General features: G+C 36.4%; 1 protein-coding gene across 9 annotated transcripts in view; it reads right to left on the reverse strand.

Moving 5' to 3' along the window:
- The window catches only part of LOC141637967 (guanine nucleotide exchange factor SPIKE 1), a 29,087-nt gene extending 18,191 nt beyond the window's left edge, over positions 1-10,896 (reverse strand). Inside the window, exons 1-14 of one of the 9 annotated variants that reach the window (XR_012541959.1) lie at positions 10,687-10,852; positions 10,348-10,457; positions 9,129-9,291; positions 8,807-8,895; positions 8,550-8,659; positions 8,393-8,448; positions 6,437-6,534; positions 6,098-6,235; positions 3,999-4,310; positions 3,631-3,903; positions 2,272-2,439; positions 2,000-2,191; positions 1,526-1,569; positions 330-399 (exon numbers count right to left, since the gene is read on the reverse strand). Coding sequence is in view for 8 of the 9 variants with exons in the window: in XM_074447397.1 (XP_074303498.1) it covers positions 330-399; positions 1,526-1,569; positions 2,000-2,191; positions 2,272-2,445; positions 3,631-3,903; positions 3,999-4,310; positions 6,098-6,235; positions 6,437-6,534; positions 8,393-8,448; positions 8,550-8,659; positions 8,807-8,895; positions 9,129-9,291; positions 10,348-10,431 (1,803 nt within the window). In the remaining variant the exon portion in view is untranslated. Of the gene's footprint in view, positions 1-329; positions 400-1,525; positions 1,570-1,999; positions 2,192-2,271; positions 2,446-3,630; positions 3,904-3,998; positions 4,311-6,097; positions 6,236-6,436; positions 6,535-8,392; positions 8,449-8,549; positions 8,660-8,806; positions 8,896-9,128; positions 9,292-10,347; positions 10,458-10,646 lie in introns of all 9 variants that reach the window. The other 8 variants (XM_074447397.1, XM_074447401.1, XM_074447395.1 and 5 more) reach the window with 8 other exon arrangements.
- Between the last annotated feature and the right edge of the window lie 220 nt (positions 10,897-11,116).

Genomic DNA, 11,116 nt, shown 5'->3' on the forward strand with positions numbered 1-11,116 from the left:
TGTTAGGGTTTCGCTCTTATTCCACTGCCAAGAAGTGAGAATAATATTTATGGTTAATTCTGATCATAACATGTGTATAATTCCACTATAAGAGCTAATGTAAAAAAACGCCCTAAATCCTGATCAGAAGTCTTTAGACCATGACGTGGATATATCCTCTCACAAGATTGATCTTATAAATGCACGCTGGCCATAAGAAATCCAAATGGCTTAATAGAATCCTTGTAAAGAGTAAACATGATCAAAACAGCTCACGCACACCTTTCAAGCTAGAAACCAGTCCAGAAAACAATTTGGAAGAAGAAAATCAGATATCTTAGGTTACATACCTTTCCAGCATCTTGAAGATAATGGGGAACAAGCTCTCTCATGATCGGTAGCGATATTTCTGATCTTGACCTGAGCAACAAAATTAATGTTATATACCTTCAAACACAATAACTCTATAAATACTTGGACAGATCTGACAGCATATAGTGTGAGATGTAATGTACCCATAGGTCCCAACACAATACAAAGAGTTTCATTATCCTTTTTCAATTTCAGTTTTAGAAGCACATGTGAATATAACACTGTAGCATACATGAGCATGTCTTGTTGCATTGGAATAAGTATTGAGACTTTCTTCTCTAATTTAAGTATTAAAACTCTATTCTCAACTTTTACCATAGGAAATTTCTACCCTATGTGGTTCCAAAATGAGTTTGTACATCTGATAGAAAACTTGAGGCCAGCAAACAACAACAACAACAACAACATCAGAGCCTTAATCCCAAAATGATTTTGGGTCGGCTGACATGAATCATCCTATATAACCGTCCATGGGTGAACGCACACCTCAAAATGCAAATAGAAAAGGGAAAACGAAAAACAAAAGGGAGAGCGAAAATGTAATGGAAAGTCAAGGTAAACTTAGAGGTTTTAAAATCGAATTCCTGATTTCTTTTATAAAACTTAAAATTTAAATCGAGAGAAAAGATTAAAACGATTTTGAAAATCGAAATAGAATTAAGGATCCGGAATGCCTTAAAAGTAAACCAAGTAAAATATATAAGAAAATGGTTGGTAAAAAAGTGTAATAAAGGAGAGAAGAACAAATAATTTAATTTTTTTAAATTAAATAAAAACACTAACCATGTCAAAAAAAACATCAAATACTAAAAATCCACAAGAAAACTTGAGGCCAGCAAAGCAAAAAAAAAAAAAAAAAATTCCAGCCACAAAACGCTCTATTATGGCAGTAAAAAAATGACTCAGATGTTCTCAGAGAACTTGTAATAATACAATGCCACGCACAATTATTGTAGGACTTTGCATAGGGAACAAAAAAGCATTCTAAAGAGCATGAAAATCTACTATAAGATGAACTAAATGATGATTAAATCACAGACGGGACATAACACTACTAATCCACCAGGCATATAAATAATTAGGCACTGTACAAACAGAAACAACATGAAAATTCATGAACCTGTCAAACTGTTCGCATACCAATCACAGTAGATCAAAGCAGAAAACTACTTACTGTACATATGTAGACAGTGGAAGGGAAGAATAGCCAATCACCACCTACAACAGCATATGAGGTTGTTTCATATTTAGACATAAATACAATTAATACCAAAAAAAAGGACTTCGAAAGGCGCCGAAAAGTAGAGGTGGCCCAAAGTGCGCGCCAGCCCAGCCTGGCCCACTTTGGAGGCCAGAAAATCACGGCCTTCAGCCCACGAGTCCAGCCCCCTCTTTCTTATGGGCCGTCCGGTCCCGTCAAAAAGCTAAAAAGGTTATGATGTTGTCTGGCTAGGCTGGACTCGGGTCAGGCTTGGGGGAGAAAGATCCGGCCTGTCCAGGTCCGCTATCTCATGTGGGCCGGTCCTGGGCCAGAGTGGCCAGGCCCAGCTGGTGGCCAGCTCTATAGAAAAAAGTAAAACAGCTTGGTAATTGGTGGTACACGGAAACTACGAAAACTATCCTCCTATAAAGGGCAAATTAAGATTACCGGTTTTGGGGCTTCCAATTTTGTTTGAAGGTCAACATGGAAGAAAGTAAACAGAAGATGATGCAGAGGGCTCCACATAGGAGGCAAAGAAACTTTAATTTCATCATGATAGCTAGCCACCCTTGCACCAACCGCAAGTTGTGTGTGAGCCCATTTCTCAGTTGATGCGCTGGGCTCCCTTGGATATGTAGCCTAGAAACAAAAACACAATTAGACTTAGTAAAGTGCAATTAGAACATCTTTATTATCAGTATTATAGCATAATAACTAACCTCTAGAGGTTGCCTTCGATTATCTGTGTCATCCTTCCGAAGCTCTACTCGTATGAACAAATTTCTCTTCCTACTTAAACTTACAGTCAAGGGATACACGTATAGACAGTGGAAAAGCTGAAGGAAAGGCTCGTTCCTTGTTGTAGCACGGAAGTCAAATGCATGGAACTGCAACTTGCATCACATAAATGATGTAATCAATCAACTCCATATTCAGCCAGATAATGATTTATGACCTTGTCGAAATACAAAACATATTGGAGAGATGGACCATGGGCCCATGGCTATTTTGTGGGAAAACAAAATTAAGCTTTTCGCCTAACTCAAGGGTCAAATGTCTTGTCTAGGGGTGTCACCGAGCCAAGCGTACATCAATCTCAGCTAAGTTAAAGATTCACTAATCAAAAAGAACTCGATATGAAATATCAAGAGCTCGATTTCAGATCCATGATTTTCTCTAGCTCGGAGATCGAGCTTTTCTTGAGCTTGGATAGACTTGAGATTGCTTCGAAAATTGAGTCTGAACTGAGGACTACCTCTTAACTTTTCGAGTCTGAAATATTCAAGCTTGAGCCTTGAGCTCAACTTGTCAATATAAACTTTACATTTTTTCACATTCAAAAATACAACAAAAAATCATTTTTTTTAAAACAAATATAATTATCAATACTAAAATAAAATAAAATTTAAAATAAAAAATAAATAATTTAAAATACGGATACTTAAGAATATTAAAATTCTAAAAAGTAAAAACGAGCTTTCGATCCAAGCTTTGTTGAGCTCAAGTTCGGCTCATTTTTGGTCAAACACGGGTTCCGGCTAGGTCAACCCGAGCTTTGACCGAACTGATTTCGCGGGCTTGCTGAGTGGGCTCAGCTCATTTACACCCTTAGACTTATCATATTGGAAATTTGGACGGAGTGGCATGTTAGCACGTGACACACAAAAATGAAGTGTCCGCAGCGTTTAACTTTAGCTAAAAGAGGGAGTTTTTGTTAACAATGACACACTTTATTTAAATTTTAAACCTTGTACTTTATTCTTACAACCTCACAATCCTCATGTCTCACCATATAATTGAGGTCAGATAGAAAGAAAAACCCTGTTAATGTTAATACTACCATCTTTTTATCCAAATAATTAGTACGACTATAGAGATGTTTTCTAAAGAACTACAAAATGTACTTTACTTATCAGTTTTGAGCCTAATAGACTCATGGGAGCAGGGAACCTACTCAATCCCCACAACTCCAGATATACAGGTAGTGTTTTTGGTATGTACACAAGAGTGTGATAAATATGACAAAATTCATGCAGATTGAATTAAAGCTTCGTAATGAAAATATATTAAATACGTACTTCATCCGTGTAGGACTCCTTATTGTCGTGGAATTTTAACCCATTTTGAGCAGATTCTTTTCCATCAACAAAGGACTGTTTCGATTTCATGCTCCGATTCTTGTCAAATTCTTTATGCGACGATTCTGGTGCATGTTCCCCGAGGTCAAAAGAATCGTTAATCATACTGTGACTCTCTGATATATCTTCAAAATCAGGCTGCCCAGCATGGAGCTTTTCAATTTCCAATCTCAGCATGCCCCTCACTGGTTTATGAACCTTTCTTTTAGGATCCTAGACAAGAAAAAAGCTAAAAGTCAAACTAACCGAGATTGTTTTGGTTACAGAAACGTAATTTAATAACATAAAATAAATTAAACCCTACTAACCAGCAAAGAATCCTCAGTATAGCTCTCCTTGACTTTATTTAAATTCGATAGTTCAACAATGACAGAACTTCCACTCGAATAACCTAGTTTTCCGTCTAAAGTGATCTTAGTAGTAGACTCTGATACACTCTCATGGAAACTTGAGCCTGAAACACTAGGTCCGAGAGGGCTACTAGGAGACGCAGATCCACCAGATGTTCCAGCGATGCTGCTATCAAATAATGGTACCATAGCCCAAGCAAATGACTCTCTGTAAGGCATGATTCGAGACCAGACCTGGAGTTTCTGCCTCTCTCGCTCACTCAGTTGAACCTGAAATCGACAGGTATATTTGAGCGGCAGACGGATCTTTTTTAAATAGTTAATCATAAGAACAGAAACAAAATGGACACGAATATAACTTGGTAACAAGAAGAATTCATAAAATCAGCTCAAGATTGTAAGATAGCACATTCAAAAATACCACAAGGATTGTAAGATAGCAAAATGGTATTATAATGCTTATGTTACGTTATGTAATCCCTGTTACGTAATGGAATCTAAACCATTGTGTTATATCACATCATATAACACCCCATAGTAAAATGCTGATATTTCAAAACAGTAAAATGCCGATATTCACTCGTGCCAACTGATATTTCAAAACATCTCCAATTTACCAGTATTTCTGGGTTCTCATCTATACTATACGCTATTGTTTAGGGAGAAAATATAAGGAAACGTGTGTATTGCTAAAAATTGCAGTGATGTATGTAATTTTGTCAAAAGAGGTAATATGCGGAGAGAATAGACTAAAACCATGGAAAATCAATTCAAGTTTCATACTTAATGAAGATGGAAAATGTAACATATTTGGTAACCATTTTGTAAGGTTTTCGTCGCAATAGCCAAGATCCATTACGTTACATCATCCACATTCCTATACCATTATTTCGCGACCAATAACATGGATAGCAAACACGTGTAAAAACCATTACAGTAAAAAAGAATGGCAAATTGTTTCTTATTTCCATGAAAAGTCAAAGAGCTACACTCTTGTCCACATTTGACTTGAGTAATCAAATTATGTCAACGTTAAGAGAGATATATTCCCACAACATACAATAACTAGAACCGTCCCAAAATGATAATCTTATAACTTTTAGATAGATCAAACGTGACCATATTTACATTGTATTTTTTTCATATATTAGGAGAAAGTAGTGGAAAAGTTAAGATGTTCTTTAGGTCACGGGTTAAAGCGGCCTCTTGCCAAAATGTCAATTACACCCTTGTGGTGGGAGTTAGCGGGGAAAATCTTTTTTTATTAGGAGAAAGTAGTGGTCTTAATAAACATGTCAATAGTTAGAAAATCAGGTTCAACTTTGGAAGATATCTTTATGCAAGGACAGAGGCATTTCATCCACATAAAGCATAATTATCTCACTCCCATTTTGTACATGAGCGCCAACTTTATATAACGGCATCACCCTTGGGTGTCCTTTAGTAAATATTGAAAAAATAGCTAAAACATTAGAGTATGTAATATGTAGTGTACCACATACTTATGACGATCAGGTTCCATAAACAACAATATCAAGGAGTGGGAATCATAAGATTAAATTAAAATGAATCCTGATTAATTAGTGGGAAGGATGGTGGACCGAACAAAAATCAATTATAGTTTATGAAAAATGATAAACTAACTCTTTTGCAATTGAAATAGAGACCAAGGAACCTTGAAACTTTCTGGAAAAAAAAAAAAGTACTTGTTGTAGTTGCTACTGTACTTCCCCTTATACAAAACTGCTATTGTTTTTGCTCTATGCTACAACAAATCCTGCTTCCTCTTTCTCTGGCTACAATTTAAAACTTAAGATTGTAATAGGCTTGGCTAGACAATGCAAAAGAAAAAACTAGGCCAGAAACATTTTTCTCTTTTTAACATTTCTCTTTCGACTCTTTCTATCTGATTAACCTTTTCCTGCAAGACACCAACAATGTAAGAATATCGACACTCAATTTACTCCTAAGGATGAATCACACATAAAAATGAAATAGCGCACAGGTATAGGAATTAAACAAGACATTTAAGAAGAATATTGGAGCAGGATGCAAACCGGCTCTTTTCTGGAATACACTGAGGAAGTTATGCCACCTTCTTCAGTGGCAGGCTTCTCTAATTGGATCAACAAGCAAACTGACGCCGAAGGAGCATCTAAGAAGAATATAGCTCGAGAATCATTTGATGTTCCAGACTGCAATCAGGGCTCCAAAAAAAAGGCTACAAATTTATATCACTTTTCAAGCAGTTTAAACAGGTGATGCAAGCATTAAAAAAAGAAAAGGAAAAAAAAAAGGAGGGCACTGAGAGCATTTTACTGGACACTACGAACTAGTTAGCAGATCAGAAATTCTGCTAGTACATTGTTTCTATATTCTCCTATTTCGCAACTTACATTTTCCAATTCTGTAGGCGTCACTTGGAAAATGAAGTCCTCTGACAACTTGTCTCTTCTCTCTCTGTTATATAAGCAAATAGTGCCATAGAACGGCTCTGCAAAATCATTGACCTCCATGTTAGTCATGCAACACCAAATCGCTTAAACTAATAAATAATTAATATATAAAATAACAAACTGGTTGGCCACAGGGGTGGAGTCTCGTGGTTAAAACTCGGGTGAAACTCCAAGAGGTCTCAGGTTCAAGCCTCACCAAGAGCAATCTTGTGGGGATAAAATGGCATGGGGTGGTTGAGTAGTGAAGAAATATCATTCAACGGGTTTTTTTGTGTTTCTTCAAAAACTCCCTTCAATGTCCGACCCATAAACTTCAATATTACCATTTTCATTTATCGTGTATACAATCCCTACTTCCTATCTTGAAAAGTTGATTGCTCTATCAATATCTCACCAAGTAAGTTAGAACGGAACAACATTAACTATTCTAGACCATACTTATCTAATACTTCCTCTGTTCCATTTCATTATATGTGCTTTTCAAAATATATGAGAGGGGAATTTTGAAAAACCTGTACAATCACATGGAACTGGGGAAGTATCACGAAACAAAAAATTTAATTACATAAAACTTGATCAAAGTCAAATTTCATTTGTAAAGCTGCAAATACGCCCTTACAGTAAGGAAAAAAAACACTAAAAAACATCAATAGTTCCAGCATAGCTGATTAAAAGATTGATAAATTATGTTTTACTTTAGCGGTGGCAATGAGTGGAAGACATGATGTTAAATAGCATAAAATTAGTACAGGCGAATGTGAAGAAAAGGCTGGTATTTGGATTAATTCGGGCCTAAACTAATGGTTTGCTTGTGGCATTCATCTCAAACAAGAAAACTGATTATAAACAGGCACATCCTATGCCATGTAAAGTTGCGGCCAAGTTAGAATGATATAGTACGCGAGCACAAAGGCATGCTGGAATCAGTTGACAAGACAATCACATAAGCATCCATCCAAGGAAGGGCCCAAATCATATAGGAAATATATTATTTGTTTTTCCTAGAAATGTTCCATGAGATGTTTCAGAGTGACGTAACAATAGATTCGTGTGGATTTAATTTAATTGATATTAATATATTTTCTTAAAGCTTAAATTTTCTAGTTTTAAACAACTTCATGCAAAGTGAGACTCTGCATTTGGTTATAAAGCATGCCTTGCAGCATTTGCGTAATAGTTTGATTGGAGCTCCTGGAGTGGTTATGTCCTGTAACTGGCTTAGCCTCTAGATCATCTACTGCTTCGTCTAAAAGCTAGGGTTGTGCTACGCTGCTACATCATCTCTACTTCCAACAGGGCTAGTGTTGGCTACTTTAGAGGTTAGATCAGTAACAAGTAGCGCCACCATAGAGGGTCTTAGCTTCCTATAAATCATACTGCCTCCAACGGAAATTTAGCTTCCGTCATCCTGTAGCAACTAGTTTTCTATGGCGCATTCTGGCATAAAACCATAGTCATTTTACAACAAACTAATTTGTAATGAAACAAACCCATCTAAATCAAATTGGAGAACACACCATTCATGACATATCGAACTAAGGTGGGGCAGAAGTAGAACTCAACTTGATTGAGCTAAGAATGACAATGCTTTTGATAAGTTATGGGAATGTAAAGTGCATGTTATTGAAACTCAAACACTGACATGCAACTGAATGTTCAAAATCTCCGCACTCCAGTACATTCCCGGAATCTGAAATGCTGATAGTAAACTTTAATCCTATATATTAGGTGTGTAAGATATTGAATGTACTTCTTGATAATGGGCTTAGAATTATGCCTTGTGAAAACCCATTTTAATTCTGATTTCTGATGGTAGTCACTAAGAATCTTTGTTGGCAAATCAAAAAAAAAAAAAAAAAAAAAAAAAAACAGCTTTCATGAAAAGCCAAAACTTACCGACTAGTCCAGCTTGAAAAGACAAGGATAGAACTTTGACAGAGATCTTCAACCCACTGAAGACATGATATAGACACAGATCAATAAATTAACAAAGAAAAACTCTCGAAAAACAGAGAAAAGAGCTGATCATTTGAGATTCAAAAAAACTAGTAACCTTCCATACTGGACTTGATTTTCTGGGAGTCTTTGACCAAAGACCAGCGATCTCTCACTCTCCCAGTCAAATGCAGGTTCATAAGCAGGCAAGGGAGATAAACCAAAATGCTACACAAATAAAAATGAATAGCAAAGTGCAGCCAACATATGGTTAAAACCTTGAAAATGTATGCAGGGATGCACATTAAAGAAAATTGCAGCATAAATCTAAATTGGTGGGCATAGATATATTGTAACTTTAAGTCTGAGAAAAACCTCTCCAAATGGTCTTCCAGATGTGCTCTGCAACTCTTCATCAGCAACATCTTCAGTTTTTATTTGTCTAGCGTCAGCAAGATGCATCTCTAAACTCGTGCCAAAGGACAAAACATCAGATAGCAATAGAATAGGAAGTAAGCTAGTTTGCTTGCTAACTTAGTAATCGTGTGCTGACAGCACACTAAACCACATAAAAAAGGGTAGTACTTGGTTTTTGGTATATAGGGGGCAAAATGAGTGTAATAGAACTAATACCCATGAGAAAAAAAAAACTACAAATTCCAATCATTCCAAAGAGAGAGAGCAATGAGCACAGTACCTGTTTCGATGTCAGTGTCAGGCCCTTCATATATTTGGCTTTGATATGTTTCTGGATCAACACTTTCATAGTGTCCATATTTATTTTCATCTTTGACCCAATCAGCTCTGTAGCATTGGACAAGTTCATCGAGATGCGGCCATTGTTCCAAGTTTTCGTCAAGCTAAATTAAATTGTATAGTAGTTTGTAAGATATAGTTGTGTCCCAAATAGCATTCCAGTTTACGACATAAGAGAGAGATGATAAAGAATAACCGGTATCAATCATATGAACACCATAGAAAAACACACGAGCTCTAGAACACAATGACTAAATCTGAAAAAACGAAAAAGAAAAAGCACACTTGAAGGAGGGAGAGTCACTTGATAATTCCATACCATCTCAAATCTCAAAAACATTATGGGTGGAACTTTCCTTACAAAGTCATCATATCCTCACTCATCTATAAACGTGGACATATACATGAGAATAAGACAACTTCTTTCAACAGTTATAATTGAAGATATGACTCACAAAGGTCATTAGGTGAATAATTCAGATAAAGATTATGCACTAATGTATTTTTTTTTTTTTTCAACAAATAAAAAAGGTGTAAAATGAGAAAGCTGCTCACAAGCACTAATCTTTAATTACACGGTATTAGTATACCTACATTTTCTTCGGATGGCAAGGGAGGGAGGCAATATCCCTTGTTTGGATAACAAAATGAACGGGATGGAAATAGATGGGTAGAAATGGAGGGATCTATTTTTCCTTCTACAAGCCAAATTTAAATCCGAGGGAAGATTTGGATGGAAAACAATAAAGCTCCCTCCTCCCCCTCCCCCTCCGAATCTCTTATCCCATTCCCTCCTAAAATTCTATCCAAACACAGTCTTAATGAAGTGTGATTACAAAAATGAAAACCACATTCCAGAAAATCACAAGAATAATACTCCTTATGTCCCGCTCATTTGTTGTCCTTTGGTTTTGGCACAAATACCAGTAAAAGAGGAGAGGGCCAATTAGTGAATGACATGTGGATCAAATTTAGTGTGAATGACCAAATTGTTCACCGGATGCATTCCTAAAATAGAAAGGACAACAATTGACTGAAACGCCCAAAAATAGAATAGGACAACAAATGACCAGGACGGACGGAGTAGCATATATCGACAATAAAGCTGAATGCATAGGTTTGTATTAGACAATAATATCCGGATGCACGAGAAACCATACCAATGGGTGTAGCTTTGTATTAGAAGCTGACGATTGGCGGGGTATTCGTCGAAAACGATGCCCATTTGCCGACGAAATGTCCATACCCTAACCGAACCAGCTGACTGTCACTGTATTTAAAAACTAAACATGAGAACCAAACAAACATTTGTATCCTTCTACAGACGAACAATTAATGAAAATATAGCGAACAACTTGTTAATCAATCAAGACATTAAACCTAAAAATTATAAAGTAAAAGTAGAAAAATGGGTATTAACAGATCAAGATCGAGAAGAAAAGGTTAGAATAAATGAAACCTGGAAAAATGGTGGAAAAGGGGAAGAATGTGAGACCTACCAAAAGGAAGGGAATTAGTGGAGCTGGTAATATGGTAGTTGAGAGTAGAGTTTTTGGAGAGAGAGAGAGAGAGAGACACAGTGATTAGTTGATTGCTAAAAGGAGGAAACACAACTAGGAAGAGTGAGTGAAGACTGAAGAGTGAAGACAAAGGAAAGGGTCCTCTTTTTTCCACTCTATACAACTATACAAGTACAACCTTACCAATCATCACCCTCGTCTATTTAGGGTTGTGCTTTTTCACATACAGAATTTAGGGGTGGGTAAGTTTAGATCCAAATCGAAAAACGGACCGGATTATTTGGTCTACATCAAACTCATACCGAATTTATTCAAAGGCATTCGATTTAGTAAAACTTGATTGTAAAAGGATTTTTCTATAATGTACCCTTGTTTGTTTTCGGATTCTATGATATACCCTGAATTTTTT

This window comes from Silene latifolia, unplaced genomic scaffold, assembly GCF_048544455.1.
Source record: "Silene latifolia isolate original U9 population unplaced genomic scaffold, ASM4854445v1 scaffold_159, whole genome shotgun sequence".
Lineage (NCBI taxonomy): Eukaryota > Viridiplantae > Streptophyta > Magnoliopsida > Caryophyllales > Caryophyllaceae > Silene > Silene latifolia.